The sequence below is a fragment of the Mesoplodon mirus genome (genome assembly GCF_964341445.2).
Source record: "Mesoplodon mirus genome assembly, chromosome: 3".
Classification (NCBI taxonomy): Eukaryota; Metazoa; Chordata; class Mammalia; order Artiodactyla; family Ziphiidae; genus Mesoplodon; species Mesoplodon mirus.
The window spans coordinates 118,361,120-118,389,033 of NC_138978.1; the positions used below are offsets into that span (position 1 = coordinate 118,361,120).

At 50.9% G+C, this 27,914-nt stretch overlaps 1 protein-coding gene across 1 annotated transcript in view; it reads left to right on the forward strand.

The window, feature by feature from the left end:
- Positions 1-26,832, forward strand: part of INTS3 (integrator complex subunit 3) — a 38,961-nt gene extending 12,129 nt beyond the window's left edge. The window contains exons 4-30 of the mRNA XM_082612697.1: positions 4,311-4,424; positions 4,618-4,702; positions 6,056-6,122; positions 8,459-8,603; positions 9,693-9,822; positions 11,107-11,204; positions 12,383-12,574; positions 13,542-13,629; positions 14,135-14,214; positions 14,674-14,765; positions 15,109-15,215; positions 15,973-16,092; positions 16,474-16,603; positions 17,068-17,122; positions 17,350-17,453; positions 17,978-18,022; positions 18,239-18,358; positions 20,400-20,553; positions 21,603-21,671; positions 22,545-22,620; positions 23,108-23,221; positions 23,609-23,657; positions 24,665-24,832; positions 25,173-25,273; positions 25,400-25,472; positions 25,677-25,833; positions 25,950-26,832. Coding sequence (XP_082468823.1) covers positions 4,311-4,424; positions 4,618-4,702; positions 6,056-6,122; positions 8,459-8,603; positions 9,693-9,822; positions 11,107-11,204; positions 12,383-12,574; positions 13,542-13,629; positions 14,135-14,214; positions 14,674-14,765; positions 15,109-15,215; positions 15,973-16,092; positions 16,474-16,603; positions 17,068-17,122; positions 17,350-17,453; positions 17,978-18,022; positions 18,239-18,358; positions 20,400-20,553; positions 21,603-21,671; positions 22,545-22,620; positions 23,108-23,221; positions 23,609-23,657; positions 24,665-24,832; positions 25,173-25,273; positions 25,400-25,472; positions 25,677-25,833; positions 25,950-26,027 — 2,811 coding nt within the window. The 3' untranslated portion in view covers positions 26,028-26,832. The remainder of the gene's footprint in view (positions 1-4,310; positions 4,425-4,617; positions 4,703-6,055; positions 6,123-8,458; positions 8,604-9,692; positions 9,823-11,106; positions 11,205-12,382; positions 12,575-13,541; positions 13,630-14,134; positions 14,215-14,673; positions 14,766-15,108; positions 15,216-15,972; positions 16,093-16,473; positions 16,604-17,067; positions 17,123-17,349; positions 17,454-17,977; positions 18,023-18,238; positions 18,359-20,399; positions 20,554-21,602; positions 21,672-22,544; positions 22,621-23,107; positions 23,222-23,608; positions 23,658-24,664; positions 24,833-25,172; positions 25,274-25,399; positions 25,473-25,676; positions 25,834-25,949) is intronic.
- Positions 26,833-27,914: the final 1,082 nt, after the last annotated feature.

Below are 27,914 nucleotides of genomic sequence, written 5' to 3' on the forward strand. Positions count from 1 at the left end.
ATCTCCCTGTGCTGTGCAGCAGCTTCCCACTAGCCATCCATTTTACATTTGGTAGTGTATATAAGTCAGTACTACTCTCTCACTTTGCCCCAGCTTCCCTTTCCCTCCTGGAAGGTGGATTCTTTATCACTGGACCACCAGGGAAGTCCCAGACACATTTCATTTAATCCTCTCAAAAAGCCATGTGAAACTGGTGGCTTTGTTCTCTTCCCCCAAACCACTCCCAGTGTACCTGTAAGAAACCTGGAGGTCAGACACATTGTCCTTTGTTCAAGGAAAACCAAGGGAAAATCATTCCCAGGAACAAGAACGTATGCCCATGATCCCCTGGCCTAGCTGTTTGAATTAACCTCAGGGGAAGGACTTATGGGCGTGGCAACCTGATGTATTTGTACTCCTGATGCCAACTGGAGCGGGATCTGGGGTGAGGGTGGGCGGTAGGGCAGCAAGTATTCACAAGTTGGTGAATGGCCTTGGGGACCGATGCCCTTGGTTTCCCAGGCCATTTCTGGGCTGGGACATTGTTGAGTTAAATTGGCATTTCAGGGACTTCCCTGGTGGTTCAGTGGTTAAGACTTCGCCTTCCAATGCAGGGGGTGCAGGTTCGATCCCTGGTCGGGGAGCGGAGATCCCTCATGCCTTGCGGAAGCAATATTGTAACAAATTCAATAAAGACTTTAAAAATGGTTCACATCAAAAACATCTTTAAAAAAAATTCAACATTTCATTTTCATACTGAATTTATCATCGAGATCCTTGAAGACAAATGAATGTCTCCAATCTGGTGTTGTTAACCAGTAATGTGATCGAGCCCAGCCCCTCTATTTTGAAGAAAGTGTTGGCAAAGATGGCAGTGAAAGGTTGGGGTTAAGGTTTAGTTTTCTCTCACGTGGGTTTTTATACATACAATTAAAATCTTATTTAGTCATCTCAGTGCAAATTCATCTTGCCTGCTGGTTTTATTTGTGTTTCGGGTGAGATCTGAATCAGCTAGGGTACATCAGTAAACTTCAGTGAAGGGGGCAGGGCCCTGTGGTATTTCTAGCTCTTTGCCTGACCTGGCAGTGAGAGGCCACAGGGCTGTGTGTTATAAATGCTTATTATGTCATGAGTTTGGCCATCCAGACATGACAAGGGACTAGAGTACCTTGTCTTCTTTTTGCTCTATGACAGCCCCATGAGGGTGGCCCCAGGCCCTCACCTTGGATCTCATAGTTGGTTGATAGCTGCACCAGGATTATGTGCACATGCTGGGGGTTTCCAAGTACATCCCCTACCTGGGAGCCTCCTAGGCTGGCAGGCCCCCAGGTCAGACCTTTTCAGACAAAGGGGGTGGAGACGGGAATTAGGAAGATACAGTCAGTTTTAGGCAAGTGAGGAACTATCAGGTAGTGACTCATTCAGAGGCCTTGAGCCAGGTCAGAGTATGGTGGAAGAATCTGTGACCTCTTACTGCTTTAATCCTTCTCCCTAAAAGGGTGATTATCTTACAAAATACTTTCTGTACTGCAGAAGTTTCAGGTAGGAGTTACTGATGAGGACTGTTCCTAATGCACTGTTTTAGGCTTCAGCTTAAAACAGGAGAGTGTTTCCTAAGGGTTTATTTGGAGTTAATTCTGTCACTGGAACAGAAACCTCAGGGTGGGTTGGAGATTCTGCTGTTCCTACATCTCCATGGGCTGAGAGGTGGGAGGTGGGGATGCTGGAGAAGGTGGTAGTGGAAACTGAGTCTTGAACACATCAGAAACCTGCTCTGGGAAGGCATGAGCTGAGCAGCCGCTGTCAGTGCTGGCAGGCAGGTTCAAAGAGTTAGGACCAGCTCTCTGGGACTTCTTAGTAGGTAGAGCTAAACACGAGAACTTAGTTAAGGAGAGAGCAGTCAGGTATTGGTGGAGAGTGGAACATGCATGGCATGGATCTTGTTCCAGTTCTACCTTCTTAACTTGCGTTGGCAGCTCTTGTGTTTATATTCTTTGAGTTTATTTCCTATTTGATGTCTGAACTGAATAGCTGGTAGCAGCCTGGCTGGGGGACTGCAGTGTGGTGGGAGGCTAAGTTGGAGGCCTTAGCTTCTGTGCAGCCTCTCGCAGTCAGTAGATACAGGTGATAGGAAAGGATTTAACATCGATGCCAAGTTCCCTCTTCATTAAAGGTCAAGTCCAGGCCCTGGCAGTTCTTGGTTCAGGTGCTTCTCTCAGCAGGCAGCTCCAGAAAGAAAGCTGGGGGCTATGAGGGCCTAGGCTGGAATATCACTACTGCCAACACAGGACAGATAGGCTACCTCAGCACCATTCTGTCAACTCTCCTTTCTTTTGAGACCCTCTGTTTCCCACTGAGTTGTTTTCCCCACCTACTTATCTTCCAAGCCAGGCAGCAAACTGGCACAGAGTTTGGAGAGACAACCGCAGCATCAGGAATATGATACTCCTGGTACCCAGCCGCCATGTGTTACCAGCAGTTGTGGTTGATAAGGTCCCAGATGGAGCACGGAATTAGGCAGACAGAATCTGCTTGCTTCATCTGACCCTATGTCTCCTGAGGGGCTGTCCTCCTTCCCTGTCCTGGGTCTCTTCTGCATTTCTGGGATTTCTGCTTTTGTTTTGAACAGACAGCGCTCCTCTCTGTTCTCCTCTCTGCTCCTCCACTACTAATTAGTAATGTCTCTATCTTTGGCCTGACATAGGTTTCCCTTCTGCCTCTTCTTCCCTCAGTCCTCTGCCCATGCTGTGACTCACTCCAGGGGAGGCTCCAGGGCTGAACCACATTTACTGACCAGCGGGTTGGCAGTAGGTCACTGGGTTCTCTTATCTCTTTCTTGTTCCCTTGCTTGTACTTTTGATCTCCCAGCCCTCCCTCTGCAGATGCATTCAGAGGATAAGCAAATTCTCCTTTGGATATGAAAAGTTTATGGCACATGGGGGAATCTCTAAGTGTTCATATTTTTATCAGATAGATTGTTTTGACTTAAGGACAATAGAGGAAGTGGAAGTAGCAATAGCTAATCTCTTAGGAGTCCCTAGACACACCAAGGCCAGGGAGCAGGGGTCTTGAGGAGTATCAGCACTTCTCTTTTGAATGCTTAGGATGAACGAGTTTAGAAATGTAGTAGTCACAAAGCCACTCTAAATGCTTACCTACATCCCCAGCAGCCTCGTTTCCTTTTAGTTATTTCTGACGGTGGTATGGGGTGGTTAAGAGCATGGAGTGTAGAGTTGCAGTGCTGGGACTTGAATCTTCCTTTTATCTCTAATGTGACCTGGGGCAAATCACTTTAACCTCTCTGTGCCTGTTTCCTCATCTGTAAAAACAGAGATGTTAATAAATAGGGTGATTATGTGATTCACATGCAATAAAGAGAATAGAGAGTTTGTGCACAACGCCAATGCATGTTCCCTATTATAATTGCTATTATTGTTGATGCTGTCCTTGCTACTGGCCTTCTGAGGTGGTGGGATACTGCCTATCTAAAGTTTACCCTTTGTGCTGAGACCCAGGCAGCATAGAACTCAGCCGGCTAAGGAGATTGCTAATGAGGTCCCCTAAGATGGTCCTCCAGGAGTCTGGTCTCTTTAGAGAGACAGGGTGAGAAAAGCTCTAGCGGGAAGAGAAACAAGAGCTCTCAGAGGAAATTGGCATGCCTTCCCTCACCTCCCCCTGAGTTGGGTGTGCTTAAGGACCCCTCCTTTTTCAATACTTGGCAGAAGCAAAGGGCAGCCCAGAGAAAAGAAGAAAGGTGTTTAGCTAAGGAAGTTTGGTTTGGTTCTGCCCTTTCTTTCCAGGGTCATGGTCTCTGAAGCCTCTTTCCTTAATACTCCTAGCCTTTTGCTTCATCTGGCTGTGTCAATGCAAGTCTACAAATCTCTTTGAGATCCTTTCCAAGCTATTCAAGCAAACCCATTCTACAGTGACCTTTTACTGGCAGATGAAAAGCAGATGGCCTCCACCTGGTTTTGCTCAGCTAGTGGCATCAAACAGTGTGACGCTTCCTAAGAAGGGAGGTAGGGGAAAGGGAGCCTTTCTTAGCAGGCTTTTCTGCCTTATTAGAGTAGGTCAGTCCCCTTTCCCCACCCTATGTGACAGAGCAAGGGGTAGGCTTGGGGTGGAAGGATGGCATCTAGGGTGGAAAGTCTTTGCATTGGTGCTATAGTGGTGAAGACAGCTGCCTTCCAGAGTGGAAAGTCTTCCATTGCCACTCATATCTCATTGGTGGTATTTAAGTTGGAGAGGCCAGGGGGCAGGGGGCCCACAATGAGTGGGATCAGGAGCCCGTCCTCAGCTTGCTGGCTGCTCACAAACCTCACTTCTCACAGTGTTACCGGGACTTGGCTCTGGTGAGTCGTGACGGCATGAATATTGTCCTGAATAAAATCAACCAGATACTTATGGAGAAGTACTTGAAGTTGCAGGATACCTGCCGTACTCAGGTAAGGCCAGAAAGAAAAGAGAGATCCAGCTCAGAGACGTAACAGAATGGATCCTCTCCTAAGGGGAAGGGAAGGAGGAATCGGGGGTAACATACCATTACCTTTGTACACCTAAATTCTAATGTGATTGGATTAGCCCCTTTCTCAAATTCACAGGCCTTTCTCTTCATCTGTCTTTTCCTCTCTCCTTTAGTTGGTGTGGTTGGTACGGGAACTAGTGAAGAGTGGGGTTCTGGGAGCCGATGGTGTTTGCATGACATTCATGAAGCAGATTGCCGGTGAGTTGGATGACAAGAACGTAAAGAAGAAAGGAGAGCAGCCCAGAGCGTAAATCCAGGCAATGGAGAACGATTAAGTACCTGAGGGACTTGATTCCTGGATTGCTTAGACTCTTTCCTTTTGACCCAGGCATCTTCTGGCCACGTATGTTGCAGAAAGAAATTGAAAAATTACTGGGGGCCTTTTGAAGCAATAAGTCTTGCCTCCTTTTCCTTCCTGCCAAACTCGAGGCCTGGTATAAAATAGTTGGCCTATGGTAACCAGTCCTTACTCTGGGGTTTCATGGCATATTGGATCAGGAAGAATCTGGAAGGAATGGGGAGAGAAGTAAGGGCAAAACAACTGGTTCTCATCACACTGTACTTTCAGAAACCCAGGCATCTTCTCTGGCTCCACCTCAATGTTCTGAACACTTGGGGCCAGTTTGAGGGACGAACTGTGTCACAGAACAGACCCTGACATTTAGGTTTTGTTATCTTCTTGGCATCAGTGACATCTGTCTGAGCCACTGAATATCCAAGAGGCCTGCCCCTGCTACTTTTATTCCCCAAATTACATGTGTTTGTTTAAAAATGACCCTGCCCCTCTATCTCACCATTGCCCCTTGGTTCTTTGCTTCCTCTTCAGGATTTTGTACAACACCGATGCTCCTGTTGTGATGTGTATAAACCTTAATCTATGTGATGTGTGACTCTGTGAACATGGAATTTTAAAATTAGGACCTGGGGCAAGGCATAGCATTGTTGTGCTGGCTGTTTTTATCCACTCTCCTGGTACTTTCTTCCCTGTTTGGCTTCTCCCGAATAGGGAGTCCCCACTTCTCATCCTAAGACTTTGGTCTGGCATTACTGAATGTTTAATTCAGCCCCAGGAAGTTTCATAGCAAGCACTCAAGACTGTGATACCTGGAGGCAAGAAACCCTTGGCCTGTCATGAGCCTGACACAGGATTTGGGACATCCACTGGCTGGACTGCAGCTCTTGCTAGCCACCTGCACTTCTCAGGCCCTGTCTGAAATACCATCCTTTCTTTCCAAGCATGGGCTTTTCATATCTCCTTCCCAGACATTCCCTTTCAGGGGTCAAAGTATTCCCATTCCAACCCCCTGTCTACGGAAAAGTAGCAGTTCTGGTTTCTGGAAAAATCCCACACCTTCCCTTCCCTTCTCTCTGGAGTCAAAGGGGGAAACTTTAAAGCGTGACAGAACAGAAGACAGTCTTTCCAGCACTCAGAACATCAGTGATGGGATAACAGTTAGGGATGGACCAGTAGGATGGTGAAGAAGTGTACTGGATTAGCTGAGTCACTAATCAGAGCCATTCTGATTCTCTGTTTTCTCCCCCTTTGATCAGGTGGGGATGTTACGGCAAAAAATATCTGGTTGGCAGAGAGTGTTCTGGATATCCTGATGGAGCAGAGGTAGAGTCTATCGTGAAGGGTGGGGCAGGAGCCAGATATGGCCTCAGTGGGTGTGAGTGTGGGAAATGGGGATGCAAGGGTTGTGTGAAGACTGTTAGTGGCCCAAGAACACCTTAGGTTAGAGGGGATGAGGTGGGAGAGGGAGAGACCAGTGTATTGGTGGCAAGTGAAGGAATTAATTCCATGGTATGGCCCAGGGATGAAGGAGTGGGAAAGAAGGTCTTTGCTGAAATCTCTCGGAGCCCAGGAAAAACTCATTTCATCTGATAAGGGTTTATTTTTGATCCAGACCTCCATGGAATGTTTATCTTTGGCAGGGAGGTGGGGGAGAATGAGCTCAGCAGAGTCGAGCCAGCCAGCCACCCAGGCCTGGCAGGTACCCCTTTTCTCCCTTCCAAGACTATCCATCCTGCCCATGCCCCCCCTTTTGTTGAAGTGGCACAGGCGGTGGTGGGAGTGAGGAGGTCACTGAGACCAGTGGTACAGAGGGCATGAGGGGGCATGTTGGGCTTTCCAGCTGATTCTTTCCCTTCCCCATCAAAGTAAAGGACCAGAAAATATGAGGGCTGTTCCATATATGAACTTGTTTGGGGGTGAGGCCTACCTCTGAGTCCTGTGGCCTCAGTCTTCCTGTTGCTTGATTTCAGAGTCTATTTCTGGGAGAGGACACCAGAGTAGTCACGTGATTGAGAGGGCTGATAGCCTCCATATTTCTGATGGTTTAGAAGAATGGACCTCCTCCCTTATTCACACTTGTGAAAGAGGCGGCTGTGTTCTGTGCTCTGCCGGAGCTTGAAAGCTGTGCCCGGTCTGCCAAGCAGTGCCACCTAGTGCCCTGGGCCTGGATGCGCAGCTGCAGGTGCGGCTGGCGGCACTTCTTCCGTCTTTGGTACCAGCACACAGCACATGAGATCCTAGTGGTTTCTTACCAGGTCTCTGCTTCTCTTAGGTCGCTGTGCCTTCCTAACGCCCTGGATCAGAGGGTTTCACTTTCATCTCTCTTTCTGTTCATTACCCCAACCCAGGATTCAGATACATTCATCACCTCTACCAGCAAATGTTCCTAAAAAGTGATTTTTCTCATTTTGTCCCTGGTGCCAGATACCTCGTGTTCCCATACCTTAAAGCAGAATTCCGCTCATTTGGGCAATTAGAGTGCAGTCTTAGTGTACAGGTGTCAGATAACTGCCCTACCTTTTCTCCTGCCCTCCAAAAATCTCACATCCTTTGATGTAAGTGAGTCCCTAGAAGTTTAAAACTGTCCTCTTCCACACCTTCCCTGTCACTCCTTCCCAAGTGTTTCTAGGGCTGTGGAATCAAAAGATAGCAGGTGCAGGTGGGAGACCCATCCCTGTGTCCTTGGCTGCTGCTTTCATTCTGTGAAAGGAAAAGTCCAGAGTCTCTTAATTAGGTGGCTTGAGCACTTTTCCGGAATCAGGATGTTGCCTGGTTGGGTTAATTAAACTCCCTGTCTTCTTCCTCTGGTTTCCTGCCTTCCAGCAGGGGTGCCAAAGCCCTTACAAACTACTTGCTTGGGGGAGACAGCTCCCCAGTTTTGGTGCTTTGAGCCAGCATTGGAGTCTTTGGAATCTCCCCACTGTGTCTTAACACCCCTTTTCAAGCAGCAGGGAACGCATAATTCTTTCATTCCCCCCTTTCCTCAGGGAACGTCTAAAACTCCCAGGAAAATAGGTTTGCTATCCAAAATCTTGTTCTTCTTTTCAGGTTATGATTTAAGGCAGGTGACTCATTGACTGGGAGTGGGATCAGTGGCCAGAGAGCAAGCCAGGGGAAGGTTTGTGACGTGGTGGGCTGCTAATGACAAGCTGACACGGTGTGTTCTGAAATCTCCAGCGTCCTGAAAGGGCCTTGGTAATCCCCAGAGGTCCTTGGGCCACACTTTACGAACCACTGACTGAGGGACACTTGCAAACCTTTTTCTTCATGGTCTGAGCCAGGCAGAAGCTCTGGCTTATCTCTGTCCCTTGTACCTCGACAGTGCTTGGCACACGATAGGCACTCAGTTAATGTTTGAGTGACAGAGTCAACAAATAAAATTATTCTATTGGAAGCTAAGTTCTTACGTGGTAAAGAGAGATTGCTTTTATTTAGCACTTACCTTTATTGGGCACTTGGTAGAGTGGGAGGCAGTTGTCCCTACCTTAGCCAGTTAATAGTCCAAGATAGATAACGACAGCAGGAGCGGGCAATTAAGGAACCAAAAACTTACTTCCAGTGCTAATCATCAGACATCTGTGAGGCACTGGAGCCAAGTGTGGGGATGAATTGGGAGGGTCTAGACGGAGTACAGGTGCCAGTGTCTTCCCTCCCTGCAGGGAATGGGTATTGAAGAGCAGCATCCTCATTGCCATGGCTGTTTACACATACCTCCGCCTCATCGTGGACCACCATGGGACCGCCCAGCTGCAGGCCCTGCGGCAGAAGGAGGTGGACTTCTGCATCTCACTGCTTCGGGAGCGGGTGAGGACAAAACCAGTGTGGGGAAGTGAAACCCAGGATGGGACACCTCTTTCTGTCCTGTGTGGTGACCTGGGGCCAGAGATGTGTTGGAGAGATGGAGGTGGTTCAAGGTCGGTTGTTTTTTCATCACTCTAAGACAGATGAGGATAGAAGGGTGGAGAAATGAGTGTGGAGTAGCCCTGGTTCCTAGAATGCTGCCGGTTACGCTGGCATCCAAGGGATTTTCCTGGTCAGCTTCATGAACACCGTTGCACAGCACACCACAGACAGAAGCTGTCTTGTGTTCCCACTGTTAGGTTGTCTCCCCCACCTACCCACCTGGGTAATTGCCATGATCACGTGGGATTGTGTATTGTCCACTGTCAGATCTCCCAAGGGAGACAGATGCTAGAGTTAAGCTGTCTAATGCAGTGGCCGCTAGCCACATGTGGCAATATAAGTTAAAATGAATTGAAATTAGGGCCTTCTCTGGCGGTCCAGTGGTTAAGACTCTGTTCTCCCAATGCAGGGGGTGTAGTTCAATCCCTGGTCAGGGAACTAAGATCCCGCATGCCACACAGTGTGGCCTAAAAAAAAAAAATTAATTGAAGTTAGATAAAAAATTTTAAATTCAGTTCCTTAGGTGAATTAGCCACATTTTAAGTGCTTATTAGCCACCTGTGGCTAATGGGTATCCTTTTGGACAGCACAGATAGAAATCATTTCCATTACCATAGAATGTTCTGTTGGACCAAGCAAGTTCTGGGGTAAGATGTCTGGGGTTCAACTTGCCAGCCCTAGCCTTTTTGAGTCTTAGTATCCCTTGACCTGGAGTGAAACAATTCTCAGAGGACAGGGCAACAGATTAATGTGAAAACCAGCAGGGCTTCCGCAGTTTCCAGTAACCTCTCATCCTTGATATCAGTCCCCCACTTCAGCTGTCTTCCCCTGAACAGCTTGGAGCCAACCCTTGGTTCCAGGAAAAATCGTATAACCCCTTCGACCCTCTTTCCTCCCCTGCCTAGAACATGTTGTTCCTTCCTCCCTGCAACAGGTAAACAATCCATGTTTCTATTCTCTTTCCTGTTTCCTGCTATCCACCCCATCTAGTTCATGGAATGTTTGATGATTGGCCGCGACCTCGTAAGACTACTTCAGAATGTTGCCAGGATACCAGAATTTGAACTGCTTTGGAAAGATATTATCCATAACCCTCAGGCCTTGAGTCCTCAGTTCACAGGTAAGCAAGGGTTGGGGCAGCCTGTCCTTGAGAGGTGGCGTCAAGAGGGCAGAGGTTGGTGGATAGGAGAGTGTTGGCAGTCAGATTGAGGAAGCTTGGGACTGGGCAGTCTCTGCCAAGCACAGCTGGGTGTAGGAACGGCAGGGCACACAGAACAGTTCAGGTGCTTCCCTCCCAGACAGCCCTTACTTGGCAGGCTCCAGCTGTCATTTAAGAAGAGAAAGTGAGACAGAGAACTGTGATCCTCCTCCTCCTGTCCCGGCAGCTCTTTGGCTCAAGAGGGGAGCTGATGACCAGTTTCCAGCTTCACTGAGTCTGTCAGGGGTGTCAGAGGTCAGCTTGCGAGACTGAGTCAGCAGAGGGGCTGGAATTTGTCCTGTAAGCGAAGGCTCCTCCCCAGGAGCAGTCATGCCTCTGAATTCCAAGGATCCAGCTTGGCCAAAATCCTCTTTGGGGGAGGAAAAGAGTCTCTGTGTGCCTCTGCCAGCAAGGCCCTTTACATTTCCCTTCCCCTTCCCAGGGTCCTCATGGTCTAAACAGTGACTGTGCAGCTTTGCTCCCCACCCAGCGTCCAGCACGCACGTGTGTGCGCGTACATGTGCACACATAACATTAGTGCGGTAGTCAGGAAAGGAAAAGAAAGCCCTGGTTTTACCTTATGTTGTACTGCTCTTATATTGAACATGTATTGAGTTGTTTTGAGTGCCTGCTGTGTGCTAGGCTCATGTATGTTAACTCATTTAATCCTCAGGACACCCCTGTAAGATGGATATTTTACTTTCCATGTTTACAGGTAAAGAAAATGAGGTTCAAGGAGATTAAGTAATTTGCCCAAGGCCACACAGCTAGTAAGTGTCAGAGGCAGGATTTGGATCCAGGTCTGTCTGACTCCAGAGTTCATGCTTATGCCACAACCCACATTGATCCCAGGACCCAGTGATGGGACCGTCAGGAGCAGGAAGAGAGGCTAGGGCTCCCCATATTTTTCCCTAACTTTCCCACATGTTGCCACCTGGAGTGAAGTGAGTAGGGGGCTCTGGGTGGCCAGTAGAAGAAAAGAATGAATATATCTTGGTCCTGGGGATGGTGGTTGGTTGGAGCAGATCATTCAGGTGCTGGTTAGAACCCCAACTTATACCTGTGCTCGACCTCTTGGTCATGTCTTAGAATTTCCCTATGGGCAAGACCACTGGCCATCAGTACCTGGCTCAGGTTGCCCACCTGCTTTCTATTCCTTCTGGTCCTCAGTCTTCTCTTTTCTCTTCCCTTGCACCCTTGGTTCAGGTATCCTACAGCTTCTTCAGTCAAGAACATCTCGAAAATTCCTAGCATGTCGTTTAACCCCAGACATGGAGACTAAGCTCCTCTTCATGACATCCCGGGTAAGCTAACCTACTGCAGCAGGAAGAGAAGCTGCAGGTGCTGGCTTAGGGTTCTTCCTTCAGCCTGTAGATGTCTTACCATTGGTTACTGCCGGGTGGAGGGGTGGTCAAGTGTGTGATCGGGCATGGAGCTAAGAACTGGGGATACAGTGTTGAGCAAGGCGTACAATTCCAGTTCTTGTGAAGCTTTCCGTCTACCTAAAGCAGTCATTAAACCAATACTTGTATACAAATAATGTAATTAACAAGTGTGAAATGTGCTATATAAAAGGGTAGAGTGAGAGTGCTCATTCTGGGAAATTAAACTCACGGTTCCTCTGGGTGAACCATGACCTCTCAGGAAAAGAGCTACGGGCTTTTGGTTTCCAAACATGGCTGAATTATGGCAGCATTGCTTGAGGAGCGTGTTAAAAATACATCTTCCTGGGTCTTACTCTCCCAGAGAATCTACTTGTGGAATCTGTATTTGTAACAGACTTTCCAGGCAGCAATCCCTCTGCAGCCAGTCTGGTGTTAGGGAACCACTGCTCTAGCCAACTTACAGTTTCCCAAGTCATACAGGAGAACTGTCTAGATCTGGGCTGTCGCATGTGGTAGCCACTAGCCACATGTTGCAATTTAAATGAGTTAAAATTAATTTAAAATTCAATACCTCAGTTGGAGTAGCTACATTTTAAGTGCTCAATAGCCACCATCTAGAAAGTTGTATTGCAGAAAGTTCTATTGGACGGTATTGGTTTAGTGTTTTTTTGCTTTTTTTTTTTTAACCTTTCTGCTCTCTATTTTGGTTGAATTGGGAATAGAAGAGGAAATCTAGATCTTTCCCCTTAGGGTTGCTATTTGTATCCACTTAGAGTCTGTTTAGGGGAAGGACTTGATGCAAGAAGGTTTGGAGAGTCTGTATGCTTTGGATAATGATCCTGTTAGGTCATTCAGCCTCAGGAAGCTTTCAGTCAGTGCTGCGGAGACAACATTTTTTTTTTTAAATCAAGGAAGATTTAAATCAGGATGTCTTCCCAAAGGCAGGGAGACTTGAGAGACAATACGAATTAATGAATAAGTTGTGGGAAGAAATTGAGGTCTAGGTCAAGCCTAGAGTTGAATGGTGCTCATTTCCCTCTGTCCAGAGACCCCACCCTCCCTTCCCAGTTTTTCTTTCTAACTTCCCCTTCCCCCAGGTGCGGTTTGGTCAACAAAAGCGATACCAGGATTGGTTCCAGCGCCAGTACCTGTCAACCCCAGACAGTCAGTCTCTGCGCTGTGACCTCATTCGCTACATCTGTGGGGTTGTCCACCCTTCTAATGAAGTGCTGAGTTCAGATATCTTGCCCCGGTGGGCCATCATTGGCTGGCTTCTGACAACATGCACGGTGAGGGGCTGGGCATGGGGTGGAGGCTGTTGGGTGGTGAAGGTCCCCTCTTTCCCTTGTGTCTCACACTTCCATGCTTCTTCCTGACCCTCTGGGCCACCCGACCGCTAAGGACCCTTCTTTCGCTCTCTTCCTCCTGAGTGTCTCAGCCTTTGCCCCGCCTCCCTTAGTGTCTCTAGAAGTTTACTTACACTTTTTATTTCCCATGTGGGTATAGGGTTGAACAGGTTGATCTACACCTTTACTGCCAATCTCCAAGTCTGGGTTTCTGAGGCATCCCTGTCTTTCCTATCAGCTTCCAGAAACCACATGTGATTATTCCTCTGAATTGTTCCTGACTCAGATTCAGGTTTTGTGTTCCTTAGACCCTCACTTCCATGCCTTTTGGCATCAGCTCTGGATACTTCCCTTCTCCAAACATAGTGAATCCGCAGTGGAGCCATTTCCTTCCCAGCGTTTCCTCCCTGTGCCCGGGGTGGGAAACTTGTTCTCTGGCATCTAGCTGCCCTCTGACCTCTTCTGACAGAGTTCCCCCTCCCCCGTCTGACTGGGTCCTTGGAATGTGCTGATTCAGATATAACAACAAGCTATGCCTAAGGGTCTTTCCTTCAGGAATGTGCCTGGGGAGCTCAGCACAGGCAGCCGCGGGGCTAGTCTGAGTGTCTCAGCTCAGGGGTGATCAGGGGACCGCCCCCCCAGGCCCAGCTGTTCTCCCTGTGGGATCAAGGATGTGTTCTACTGAATGTGTGAGAACCACGGCCGGCCGTTGGTTGGTGAGACCACAGGGTACTCACACTCATATACAGATTTGGGTGCCTTCAACCCTGCGGGGGTTCTACCCTGTCTCACTGGAAACTGGATTTCATGGATGGAGCAGTCACGTGGGCCCTGGAATCTGCCTTGGGCTTCTGAAGGAAAGGGAGCTGGTTGATGAAACTAGCCCTCTTTTCTCCTCTTTTTTTTCCAGTCAAATGTCGCTGCCTCTAATGCCAAGCTGGCTTTGTTTTACGACTGGCTGTTCTTTAGCCCAGACAAGGATAGCATTATGAACATAGGTATGTGACCGAGACCAGGCAGCAGCACTCCCCATCCCCCAAGCCCTGCTGCCTTGTCTCAGTGATAGCGGCCATAAATCTCAGGGCAGCGTGGTGTGGAGGCAGCTTATCTGGGAGCAGTTCCGTTGTCCCTCATCACTGCTCCCTTGACCTAAAAGGAAAATTGCTTTGATGAGGCTAAGCGATCATTGCACCCCCTTCACCCCATAGCCTTAGGCTTGGGCTTGAGTGGGGAGGGCCCAGGCAGAGGAAAAGGCTGTGCTATCTCCTGCTTCTCTTCTCCTACTACCTCCCTCCTCCAAGCTGAATGCTGGGGACAAGAAGGGAGATGAGGGCTATGAGCTGTTTTGGGGGTTGTCTGCTTTTGGGTCTGCTCAGCAGGACGAGGGGTGCAGGGATAGACATAGCTTTCTCTGGAGCCATTCATACATATTGATACCTCATTTTATGGAGCTGGAAATAGACTGTCTGATGTGGGGGGACCCTTTAATTCCACATTCTCCAGAGCCAGCCATCCTGGTCATGCATCACTCTATGAAGCCCCACCCAGCCATCACTGCCACACTGCTGGACTTCATGTGCCGTGTAAGTGCCATAGCCCTTTTTTTCTCCCCATGCTGCCTGAGCAGAGTTAAGTGTGTGTCCCTTCTAACCTTGTAGGTCAGTGCATAGGTCTTCCCAGTGCCCCTTGACTGTGGGAGCAGAAGTGGGTCATGGCCATGGGTCCTATCTCCCAAGTTAGTGAATGCTTCTTTTCCTCATTCCCACTGTCTCCAGCTGAATCTTTCCATGTCTCCACTGGGTTTCTCAGCTTCAGGGATGATGACTTAAGGTAAAATCTGGTCTCCTTGAGGAGCAGCCAGGTTGGGTAAGAGTTTCCCATTTTAGCAGCACAGGACAATCAGGAACATTCTAGTCCTTTCTGCAGCCATACTTCCCAGTGTCTCCTGATTAAAACCAAAGCAGCTTTTTAGATCTAGTTCAGCAGAACACTCTGGATGGAAAGTCCTGTGCTCATTCGCTCCTCCTCTTCTTCCCTTCCAGATCATTCCCAACTTCTATCCACCATTGGAGGGCCATGTGCGGCAGGGTGTCTTTTCCTCCCTCAATCACATTGTGGAGAAACGGGTCCTGGCGTAAGGACTTTATGTGTCTGTGGGGCAGGGAAATGGGTTGTTTTCTCATTTTTCATAGGTCGGGCACATCCAGATATTGCTGTACCACTGCTGACCCTTTCCCTCAAGAGGTATAAAAAGTACTGGCTCCGCCGCAGACTGCTAGGCATATGTCCTCTTGACTCTTAGAGGAATTTCTCTCTTGCAGAGGGCTTCAAATGCCTTCCCTGTGCCCTGGTGACCCTTCCCAAGGATCTGAGTATGGCCCAATTGTACCAGTTGGGCTTAAACCGATTTGCTTAACTCCATGTTGCGTTAGAAGTGAGGAGCTCTGATATTGACCTTCATTCATGTTCCCCATTAGGCATTTGGCTCCCCTATTTGACAACCCTAAATTGGATAAGGAGCTGCGGGCCATGCTGAGGGAGAAGTTTCCTGAGTTCTGCAGTTCTCCCAGCCCACCTGTGGAAGGTACCGACCCATCCATTCCATCACCTGTTTCAAAAGAGGGATGGAGACACCCAGGCTGCTCAGACCAGAGCCCTTGTGGAGGACGTCATCCCTGTGCACTGCTCTACCCTGTGACACTGCCCCATCCCATTTTTCTTTCCCTAGTTTTTTCTTATCATTTTTGTGTCATCTTCCTTGGTTCTCCCTCTCCATCTAACCTTATCTGCTTTTCACTAAGCTCTCTTGCTCTCTTAACTCCTATTTTTTTCTCTCACTAACCTCTCCTCAGTAGGTAGAAGGCCTTCATGGAATGTGCGTTTTTCTCACTTAAGCTTTGCCCATCTCTTCTCTCTTCCCAGCCCCAGGTCCTGGCCTCTGATGAGAGGCTGTCATATTGGGTCTCACATCTTGCTTCCAGTTCCAGACACACACACACACACACACACATCCCCTTCCTTTTTTGTTTTGGGGTAAGGGCTTAAGCCAAGCGGAGCTTCCCAACTTAGTTTTAAATTAAAGAGCACTTGGGACTGCACCTGGTCTTACCTACTCGCTGATCCTCAGCTGAGCATAGAGGCAGGTTCTGTGCTGCTCTCATTCCTAGCAAAATCCCCACCAAAAGCCCTGGAGGGTTGAGGACAAGACGCCTGTCCTTCCGGAATTCATATTCCATTTAGGTCATGAACTCCTTATCCTCCCACTTGTCCTTTAGTCTCCCTTTCCCAGGAGCATGGGACAGAGGAGGCCATCAAACGCCTTGTCTTTCTTTACTCCCAAGTCAAAATTGAGGAGCCAGTTTCCATGGAGATGGACAACCACATGTCAGACAAGGATGAGAGTTGCTATGACAACGCAGAGGCAGCCTTTAGTGACGATGAGGAGGATCTCAACAGCAAAGGTGAGGCTGGCAGCAGAGGTAGTTCAGGCTTGTGTCAATCCCGAGAGGACTGGTTGGCAGGGGCAGCCTCTCTGCCGTCTCTCTGTCATCTTTTGCCTCTCTGAGTTAGTTTTGTTAACAGGATTCCTGGATGAGACTCCAAGGTGCAGAACCCTGCACTTGGCACTGAAGCAGGAGGGTAAAAAGGAGACGTGGTCCCTGCCCTCTCTTGCTTCCTGAGGCTAGAACACGCACATGCTCAGGGAAGTGCTTCAGGCACTCACAGCTCTGAGTGAACGGTGCACACGAGGCACGTGTCACGAGGGCCACGCTGTTCAGGGGGCTGTCTCTGCTTCTGTGTGTCTGGGCCAAGTGACTTCTTTCCTAAATCACTCTCTTCAGGAAAGAAGAGAGAGTTTCGCTTCCACCCAATCAAGGAGACAGTGGTGGAAGAGCCAGTCGATATCACCCCTTACCTTGACCAGCTGGATGAGTCCCTGAGGGACAAAGTGCTCCAGCTTCAGAAGGGGAGGTGGGTGCCACCCCTGCTCTCAACCTCCAGAGGTCCAGTCCTGGGCTTCTACCTGGAGCTTGGTGGGGTGGCAGAGTGGTGGGTTTGGAGGGGATGTGGTAGGGGTGTGTGGAGAGGTGGTTGAAGCTGCATGGCAGATGCCTTCTGCAGTTTTGGTTGGAGGGTGTGGGCTGGGAGGGGGCAGCCATGTTCCCCAGCATCCCGGGCTCTCACTCCAAGGTTCTGAATAGAAGAGCCTCTGAGACCCGAAGCGCAGGACTCTGGGGATTTCCCGTGGCTTTGGCCTCTGCCCAGAGAGCAGCAGATTCTGCCCTGAGGCCTCCTCAACCACAGCCCTGATTCCCACAGAGCTCCTTTGTTTTCTCTGTGCACGGGAGTGTGCTTGAGCACGCTGTTCTGGGTGTGTGTCCTGCCCTCTGCTATCATTTACGTCCCTGAGATTTCCTCTCCCTTCTGCACTGCAGTGATACAGAGGCCCAGTGTGAGGTCATGCAGGAAATCGTGGACCAGGTCCTGGAGGTGAGGAGGAACCCGCCCCCTTAGGGAGGAAGCAGCCCAGCCTGCCCAGCTTAAAGCCCCGCAGGCATCTGACTGCCTCCTTCCCCTACTCTAGATGGGTCCCCCTCTGATCGGGGAGGGGCCGGCTGATCCTGGAGGGAGAAGCCGATGAGTTCCGAGGCTCTGGGTAGTGGGGGCAGTGAGGCTTGGGCCTGGGTGGTGATAGTCCCCCTTGTCTTACCACCCAGGAAGACTTTGACTCGGAGCAGCTGTCTGTCCTCGCTTCCTGCCTACAGGAGCTCTTCAAGGGCCACTTTCGAGGGGAGGTGCTGCCCGAGGAGGTCACTGAGGAGTAAGGCTCATCTTTCCTGACTACTCTCCCACCCCACCCCAACCCCTCGGCCTCAGGGAGCTAGAGGATGACCCAAGTCCTAGAGGCACCTTGCTGAGGACTTGGGAAAAATAATCTCTTCACTTGTTGTTATTCTCACACATACTGATTCATTTAGACGAGGATTTATTTTTTGCCTGCCGAACAGCAAGCGTACTGGGGCAGGGGACTAGCACCCCTCCTGTGCGTCCTGCCCCTGCTGCTGCACCCAGCAACCCCAGCCTTTGCTGCTTCAGGTGGGATTGGACCCTTGCCTGGAACCACCCTGAAGGGCAAGAATCTCACTTGCAATGACAACAACTAGCTTGTGGCTCAGTGTTAGGAACCTGGTTGCTCTGTAAGCCTCTGGGGCAGCGGGAGGTTTAACGTTGGTTAGGAAAGGAGCAGGCTGGCATCTAGCCTCAAGCTAGTTCTCCATAATATCTGCCTGCAAGCCACCCTTCCTCCCCTCACATGGACTCTCATATATCACCCTCCTCTTGTAGGTCCCTGGAGGAATCTGTGGGGAAGCCTCTCTACCTAATATTTAGGTAAGCCTCTCTACCTCGTGTTTAGGTCCAGCTGTAGGAGATACTGCTCTGTCATCCATCCTCCCTATCAGCACACTTACGCTTCTGTCCTGGGGTAATGGGGCTCCCTCCAGGAGGAGGGGTATGCAGTGGGCACAGACAGCCATACCCCCTGAAGTGCCATAGGAGAGTCTCCCCTAGGTAAAGCTGTCCTCTGTACTCCACCTCCCACTCCAGGAACCTATGCCAGATGCAGGAAGACAACAGCAGCTTCTCTTTGCTTCTGGACCTTCTCTCTGAGCTGTATCAGAAGCAGCCCAAGATTGGCTACCACCTGCTTTACTACCTAAGGGCCAGGTGGGTGTGGTCCCCACGTTTAAGAAGGTGCCAGGAAGCATCCTGGAGAGCCTCTGTCCTACCATACCTGATCCCCCGTCTCCCTTTGCTGTCATCACCAGGGCCTTCTGTGTGTGTGTATTAATAACAGCTTTAATGTGTATAATTCAGTGGTTTTTAGAATATTGACAAAGATGCACAACTGTTACTGCTGTCTAATTTAGAACATTGTCATCACCGCAAGAAGAAACCCCGTACCCATTAGCAGTCACTTTCCCATTCTCGCTTTCACCCAGCCCATGCAACACTGATCTGCTTTTCTGTCTCTATAATAGATTTACTTATTCTGGATAGTTCATATAAATGGAATCATACAGTGTTTGATTTTTCATGACTGGCTTTTTTTTTTTTTTTCTTTTTTTTTTTTTGCGGTACGCGGGCCTCTCCCCGTTGTGGCCTCTCCCGTTGCGGAGCACAGCCACCGGACACGCAGGGTCAGTGGCCATGGCTCACGGGCCTAGCCGTTCTGCAGCATGTGGGATCTTCCCGGACCGGAGCATGAACCCGTGTCCCCTGTATCGGCAGGCGGACTCTCAACCACTGCGCCACCAGGGAAGCCCCATGACTGGCTTTTTTCACTTAGCCCAGCGTTTTCAAGGTTTATCCCTGTTGGTAGCGTGTATCCGGACTTCATTCCTTCTTATGGCTAAATAATCCACTGTACGGATATACCACAATTTATTTACCCATTCACTTGTTGATGGACGTTTGGGTTGTTTCCACTTTTTTGTCTGTTGTGAATAGAGCTGCTGTGAACATGCAGATACAACTTTTTTTTTTTTTTGCGGTACACGGGCCTCTCACTGTTGCCGCCTCTCCCGTTGCGGAGCACAGGCTCTGGACGCGCAGGCTCAGCGGCCATGGCTCATGGGCCCAGCCGCTCTGCGGCATGTGGGATCTTCCCGGACCGGGGCACGAACCCGTGTCCCCTGCATCAGCAGACGGACTCTCAACCACTGCGCCACCAGGGAAGCCCCATGTACAACTTTTTGCATGGACAGATGTCTTCAATTTTCCTGAGTATATAGAATTGCTGAGTCCAGTGGTAACTCTATTTTTAAATTTGTGAGAAACTGCCAAACTGTTTTCCAAAGTGACGTGACCATTTTATGTTCCCACCAGCGGTGTGTGAGAGTTCTAATTTCTCCACATGCACCCCAACACTTGTTGGCTTTTGACTACAGCCAGCCTAATGGGTATTAAGTGGTATCTCATCATTGTTTTGATTTGCATTTCCCTGATGGCTAATGATGTTGAGTATCTTTTCATGCACTTATTGGCCATTTGCATATTTTCTTTGGAAAAATTTCTGTTTGAATCTCTATTTTTTAATTGGGTATTTGTCTTTTTCTTGTGGATTTTTAAGAGTTCTTCAAATATTCTGGATACATGTCCCTTACCAGATGTATGGTTCGCAAATATTTTCTCCCGTTCCGTGGGTTGTCTGTTCAGTTTCTTGATGGTATCCTTTGAAACAGAAAAGTTTTAAATGTTGATCAAGTCCACTTTATTTTTTCTTTTGTCACTTGTGCCTTACTCCTATGTTTTTTTCTAAGAGTTGTGTAGTTTCAGTTCTTACATTTAGGCCTGTGACCCATTTTGAGTTAAGTTTTTTGTATATCGTGTGAGGTAGGGGTCTCGGGGTCTCTATGTGTTATTGCCCTCATTGCTCAGAGCCCAAAGAACAGGAGAGAAAGCTTTCCCTAACCTGACCTGAGCCCTTTCTCTCTTGTTCTTTACTCTCACCAGATAGTAGCTTCTTCACTAATTGTGGTCTGAGCCCTGTCTGGAACACTGGGGAAAGATGGGGAGAAAGAAGAGTGTCTCCTAATTCCCATAAGTCACCAAGTCCTTGGGGGGAAGGCAGGGGGGCGGCCATGAGAGAGGTTAGCCCAGGGCATCTTGGGCAGCAAAGGAATTCTAGAGTGAGGGTCTACTTAGGAGATGTTTGAGACTGTGGGCTGGGGTCAGGCTGCTGGTTGAGGCCCAACTGGTCTTGCAGCAAAGCCGCCGCAGGGAAGATGAACCTGTACGAGTCATTTGCCCAGGCCACCCAGCTGGGCGACCTGCACACCTGCTTAATGATGGACATGAAGGCCTGCCAGGAGGATGACGTGCGACTGCTATGCCACCTCACACCCTCCATCTACACAGAGGTCAGCACCTCTATCCGTATCCACGGGGATGGGACAGCAGTGCCGGCGGGCTCACGGGAGACTGCATTATCTCATGGCACACAACTCTGACCCTCCTCTCCCCATCCCTGCTGGCCTTGGTAGGCCCTTTCCTCCTACACCACAGCCGTCCCCTCCTTCTACCTCTCTTTATCAACTTGAAAAATGTCTAAAACCCCCAGAATTCTTGTTGTGTGAGTTGGGGTCTGGGCCTATACACTTGTCTCCTCTGCTTTGGCCCCATCCTCTGGACCCAGGACAGGGCCCCCGACCAGATCCATGTTCACGTATCCAAAGCCCTCCTGCCCTCTGATGGCTCACCCTCCGATCTCTCTAATGGTTCTCAAAGACCGGGGCCTCTGTAGTGGAGACTCACCTTTCATTTCCCTGGTTCACTAAGAGTCTCCTCTAGGAATTGGGACATAGGAGGAGGTATCAGCTCTTCCTCCTCTTGGTGAAAGTTACCAGGAACAGGGAAATCAGGGCGTAACAGGAGGAAGAGTGATGTCAGCCAAAAACTGGAGGGAGGAGGGGTGCAGATGCCCAGCTCCCTCCCTGGTGAAGCGGCCTCTCCAGAAGGGACCCTGCCTACCCCATACCCCGCACACGCCATATACACACACTCTACACCTTCTCGTCTTTGGCAAGAGTTAGTACAGACTGGATTTCTTTGCTGCCAGAGATGCAAATGCTAATTCTGTCACCAGTCCACACAGAGCTAACTAACCACCATGTCAGGTCCCTTTCAGCTCTAGCTTTGTCTTTAGATGGCTCCCCATTCCTTTCCTTACACACGCACGTGCACACACACACACTGTGTGCACACACAGATTTAAAAACTTGGGTTCTTTAAGGATTCAGTTCCCAGCTTCGTAACTATTGGATCTTTGTTTAGGGATTTATATTCGGACCCCATGTCTGGCTAGCCCAGCATCCCCTGAGCATGTGGTAGGGAGAGGCGATGAATTATGAGGTGAAAGCTGAGGTGTGCATTTTGGACTTACGCCCTACTTGCCCTCTTTTTCCTCCAGTTTCCAGATGAGACGTTGCGGAGTGGGGAGCTGCTGAACATGATTGTGGCTGTTATTGACTCAGCCCAGGTGAACACAGAGCTGTCATCCTGAGAGGCCTGGGGGCAGGCCTGGGGAAACGGGGTTCTGCCTCCCCCTCGGCCTGCAGACAGGGAGCCTGTGTTCTCAGGCACCCTGCTCCTGGCTGCAGCTCTGTGCACCTTAGGCCCTGGGGGCTGGGAAGGAAAGCGGAGCCCCTGGGAGGCGAGCTGGGGCCATTGCCAGTCCTGCTTGGAGTTCCCCTTATTGTCCATATTTTGGGGGCACTCCCGTTCTTCTGGGAAGCTGAGGGGATTGCGTTTTTAAGCTCTCAGTCGGTCTTCCCCTTGGCTCAGAATGAAAATGGTCAGACCATCTCTGTTTGACCTTTCTATCATGCATAGGTCCCTACGAGGCTGTAGCTTGGCCTGTGTCCCTTCTCTGGCCTCAACTGGGGTCCCGTTTCTGCTCCTTCTCTCCACTCATTTGCCCCATTCATAAAAGGGGAAGCATAGCACTCAAGAGCCCTTCCTCCTTTGCTTTTTTCCTACCCACACCTGTAATCCCGCCCCCCATGGCCCTTCCCTCAGCACAGGCTGGGATGGCTCAGGCCCAGACTACATCCAAGTAGAGAAGCTGCCTGTTCTCCCTCCGCCATCAGGATGCAAGGGGTAGTTTTTCTTAACTATTTTTGCTCCGAATAGGCCTGTGTTTACCACTGAAGCCAGTTGCTCCTTTGCCAGTCCCCTTCATCCTTCAAAGTCCCTGGCATCCGTCATGTGCCATTTCCTCCCCATTCCTTTAAGACTAGGTTTTCACTTCCTCTGGTTTTTTTCCCTGAATGAGCCCTCCTGCTTTTGCTTCCATACTAGCTTCCTGGCCTCTTTTAGAACCAATGGGTTCTGCCTTCCTCCTCCCCCTTAGCTCCAGGAGCTGGTCTGCCATGTGATGATGGGGAACCTGGTCATGTTTCGAAAAGATTCAGTCCTCAATATACTCAGTAAGTGAGCAAAGCCCTGAGGTGCCCAGGGAGGGGAGAGACGGGTGGCAGGCCTGTGTATTTTCTAGTAACAGGAAAGCTGGTTCTGGGGCTGAGAATGAGATAGAACGTCATTCCACCCTGCCGTGTGGCCTCAGGCAATGTCTGTCTGGATCTGTTTTTTGCTCTGTGAAAGTCCCTTGGCCCTCCAGCCTCAAGGCTGATGGGACTACAGAAGCTGTATGAAGGCTTAGGAACTATACTTTGTGTGAAAGGGAAAGTTTCTGTAGTCTTAGGATCACTGTCTCCACCCCTATACCAACCCTGCCTGGGGTGCTGATAGTCAGTGGATTACCCCTGTGTGTGTGTGTGTGTGTGTGTGTGTGTGTGTGTGTGTGTGTGTGTGTGTGAGAGAGAGAGAGAGAGAGAGAGAGAGAGAGAGAGAAAGGGAGAGAGAGAGAGGGAGATTGAGAATATGAATGAGGGTATCTCTTCTCTGTCTCCTCAGTCCAGAGCCTGGACTGGGAAACCTTTGAGCAGTACTGTGCCTGGCAGCTCTTCCTGGCCCACAACATCCCCCTGGAGACCATAATCCCCATCCTGCAGCACCTCAAGTACAAAGGCGAGTCGGGTTGTGGGTGTGGAACACGGCAGGGAGAGGGCACTCCCAGTCCAGCTGCTGCAAGGCTTAGGCTGCTGGGCTTCTTTCTAGATGAGCGCAGATCCACCGTCCCCCCTCCCACCAAAGTGCCAAGTGCGAAAAGGCAGGCTCCCTGTCAGTCGCTTCTGCCCTTTAGGTGTATCCTGCAGGCCTCCTCTGAGCCAGGTGCTAGACTGGGGCTCAGGTGGCTCGGGATTTTAGAGGAGTGGGTTAGGGGCTTGTACTTCCTGGTTTCTCGCTGATTATCTTTGCTCCTTGCAGTGGCTGTTGGTTGGGGGATGGGAGAGGTGCCAGGATTTCTTCCTGGAATTTTGCATGCCTCTGAACAGCCTCTACCCTCCCCCACAGAGCACCCAGAGGCCCTGTCCTGCCTACTGCTTCAGCTCCGAAGAGAGAAGTGAGTTCCACCCTCGGGGGCTCTTTAGTCCTCAATCTCAACACACCAAGAGATGCTGCCATATAAAGGGCTCCTGTCCTGCTCCTTTGGCCGTGTTTTTTCCTATTGTTGACATCTGCTTATTCTACCCTTCCCCCAAAGTGATTTACAAATAAGCAGCTCCCTTGGGATCTGGGCTTCCTCTCGACTTTACCCCCCTGCCCACCAGGAGCTGCCTTCAGAGGTGGGGGCCGGACATCCCCGTTTCCTGCTGCCACAGCAGTTCTAATCCCTGGTGGCTCCTGCTCCCCTCCCCCGTGCTCCTGAGGCCACCACGCGGCTAATCCAAGAGGAGGAAGGGTCAGAGTAGGGGGGTCAGACGCCATTCCCTCCCTCAACCTGCAGAGAGCAGAGCCACCTGGACCCCCGTGCTCCCTGCCAGGGGTGGGGCGGAGAGGACGAGAAGGCAGAGGCCCCTCCCTCCGTCACAGGCACTTTTCCAAAAGCCCCAGATAAATGGGGCCACAGCTGTATATCTTTTCCTTCCTACCTTCTTGCCTTCCTTCCACCTTTTCTCCTCTCTTGGCTGGGAGAGTAGAAATGGTCCAGCGCTTCCTAAAGGAGGTGGGAAGATTGGAGGGCTGCGTGGGGGCTGTGGCTTCCTGCCACCTCCCCTGTACCTTCCTCGGGCTAGACACCAGGGTGGCCCACTTCCTGACTGTCCTGGGCAAAGTGCGGGAGACTTAGTGGGCCTCCCTGCCAACACATGCACACGCATACACGCACCTTCTACTGTCACAGAAGCTGAAGAGTCTCATTTCTTGTCTCCTGGCTTCCACAGAGGATGAAACCAGGCATTCCTTGGCCCAAAGAGAAGGAGAGGGATGTGAGAGTAGGAAGAGCTGCCGCAAGTTGGGGGTGGCACAGGGATGGGGAGGCCAAGGTCTGGGGAAAAAGCCGGTGGGAGAGCTCCAGGGGGTCCTGTGGCCAGCTGTGTGAGCAGGGCACCCCACTCCCCTCGCCCCCAGGCCCAGCGAGGAGATGGTGAAGATGGTGCTGAGCCGGCCCTGCCACCCCGACGACCAGTTCACCACCAGCATCCTGAGGCACTGGTGCATGAAGCACGACGAGCTGCTGGCTGAGCACATCAAGTCCCTGCTCATCAAGAACAACAGCCTCCCGCGCAAGAGGCAGAGGTGGGACCCTCCATACCAGGGCTGCCTGCTGTCCCCAGGCCGGCACCAGGGCCGTGCAGTTCGCTCCCTGCCTGGCTTGTGGGCGACATCTAGTGGTGTGAAGCTACCTGGCGTGCAGGACCACTGTGGCCCCTTCCCCTCCTTTCCTAGTGCCCTCCCTGTCTTTGGTCCCTGTTCCAGGCACACCTCCCTTACCCTGCCGGGCTCTCCCAGCCCTCCTATCCCCTTCTCTGTATGGGCTGCCTCTGCCTTAAGGAGGGACCTCAGTGGGGGAGGGTGTCTCATTCTCCTGGAGCCATCACCCCAAGCTCAGATTCTGGCTCTTGTGACTTCCCTGCAGCCTGAGGAGTTCCAGCAGCAAGCTGGCCCAGCTGACTCTGGAGCAGATCCTAGAGCACTTGGACAACCTGCGTCTCAACCTGACTAACACCAAGCAGAACTGTATGCTTTCCTGCCCTCTCCGAGTGCATGGCACTGCCCTGGCTCACACCACCTGTGGATCCGGGTGGGGCAGCTCTCAGACACCTCACTGTGTGTCTCCTCCTTCCCTGTTCTCCCTCCCTCTAGTTTTCAGCCAGACCCCAATTCTGCAGGCTCTGCAGCATGTCCAGGCGAGCTGTGACGAAGCCCACAAGATGAAGTGAGGCTCCTTGCACTTTGGGCCTTGGGAAGTAGTGGGAGAAGGCCTGGGTGAGGGTGGCCTGCTGGGGACACAAACTTAGTGACCAGCAAGACCATGGAGTTGAGAACAAATGGAGACCCTGGCATGGGGTCAGAGAAAAGGATGGGAGGATGGCCATGGGGCCAGGACCCCCACCCTCTGAGAGCCTGTTCTCTCCCTCAGGTTCAGCGATCTCTTCTCCCTGGCCGAGGAATACGAGGACTCTTCCACCAAGCCACCCAAGAACCGGCGAAAAGCAGCTCTGTCCAGCCCCCGAAGTCGAAAGAATGCCACACAGCCCCCCAATGCTGAGGAAGAGTCAGGCTCCAGCAGTGCCTCGGTGAGACCCCTGGCTGTGCAAGCCATGCACAGGAGGAAAAGGAGAGTTGGGGTGCAGGTAGAGTTGGGGCCAGCCGCTGCCCAGGCTAGTGATTCCCTCCCCTCCATCTCTTCCAGGAGGAAGAAGACACAAAACCAAAGCCCACCAAGCGGAAACGGAAGGGGTCCTCTGCAGTGGGGTCTGACAGTGACTGAGGCCCTGTGTTCCCCATTCCACCCCCAGTTGGACTGCCCTCCCCTCCTTGGTGAATCAGAGGTTAATAGGGGCTGGGGAGATCGTAGGGGAAACACCCTGTCCCCATCCCAGAGCTCACCCTGGGAGAAGGACGAGCTGCCTCCTTCAGCGCAGCCTGAGAAGCTGCCGTGCAGCCCCCAGTCCCTCCTCCCTCCTCTCTGGGGCCTCCAGCCGCATCACACTGCTGCTCCCACTGATACTGGGGGTTCCCACTGAAACCAGAGGCTGTACAAAACCTGGACTGTGGTGGAAGTCTTCAGCCTCCTGCCCCCTCCCCCAGCTTCCCCCAAAACTATTTCAGTAGAGAAGAGAAATGGCAGAGGCAGCTGGCCAGAGAGGCTAGGATGAGAGTGAGAACTGTGTGGGTGCCCCTTCCAACTTCCCCCTTCAGGTCTTGATTTGCTCTGAACAGGCATTTTACAGTTGCCCTCCATACACCAGTATGAAGTGGGATTTTATCTGTGACATGGTCAAGTCGCCTTTTCCTCTCCACGGGCCAGATGCCACAAGTGTTTGGGAAGGAACCTGAGAGGGAGGCCACAGCCCCACCTGGAGGCTTGTGCTGGCCTGAAGCTGGCACCTCAAGTCGGGCCAGAGCCCAGGGAGTCCCAGAGACATGTTCCACAGAACTGTCAAATGGTCACATTTCCTTGGTTTTTCTTTTCTTTCTTTCTTTCTTTCTTTTTTTTCTTTTTTTTTTTTTTGGCAGAGATAAAAGCATTTTAAAAGTTGTTTTTAAATGACAATAAAACAAGCCAAAACCTCTTTTGTGCCGGAGTTGCTGCCCCCACTTACCCTGTGCACGTACAGGTGGTCTTGATTTAATGGGCACCCCCCCCCTTCACAGCTTCCCCTTCTCTCTTCCTGCCCACCCCCTTCTTTGGAGCAGAAGGCTTGGCTTTACCTGCCGCCCCCCCCATCCTTCTTGCTTCTATGCCCCCATCCTTGCTGCCACTGGCTGTGCAGGCCAGGCACTGACCTGTCCAGGCAGAAATTGATGCTGGCACCACCTCCCGAAAGGCTGTTTGTCTTTACCCATCTCTCAAGAAACCAGAGGCTTCCAAAAGCCGGTATTTGTCATACTCTGGTGCTTACCAACTACTGGAGGACTAAATGCTTGGGGGTGAGGGAGAGAGTTCAGATACTTGGGAAAAAGAACTCTCTTCCACAGTCTGGCCACTTGCCCATCCATGTGTACCGGCAGAAAAGAGCTCCTTGGCTATGCTTTTGTTCCCCTGCTGTCTTGGGAGGTTGTGAGAGGCAGGCTGAGGAGAGAGGAGTGAAGTTGGGCCGACTGCAGACAGCTCCTCCTGTTCAGCCTGCAAATTTGTCTTTTACAGAATCCAGGTTCTCCCTTCCCTCAAAGCTGCTACTCCTTCCTTTGAAAGTTTCAACTGCCGAAGGCCTCCTTTTTTCCTTCCTCGCTCGTTCCCCAGTTTTCTCTGCCCCAATTAAAACTAGGATGGAAAGCATTAGCTGGCTGGCCCCAGTTATTGTACCTTTGCCCAAAGGGAGGGGCTTCCGCCGTGGCCCCTCCAGAAATCTGGCTGTCTGGGCCTCCACCTTTCCCCTACTTCACTCTCGGCTCCCACCCCTCTGGGGTTGCTGCTGCTCCTGGCGGCTGGAGGGAGGGCATGGCTCCGGCTTTCGTGCGGGGACTTGCAGCACCATGTGGGCAAGGGGCCGAGTTCTTCCTCTTTTGGGAGAGCAGTGCCACCCTCCTTTTCACGGGTGAAAACGGGAAGAAAGGGAAAGATGGACTTGGATCCTAGTGCCCTGGCTCTCTGGCCGGGGGTCCAAAGTCCAGCCAGATGTCTAGACCTCCATTAAGGAGAAAACCTAAAACG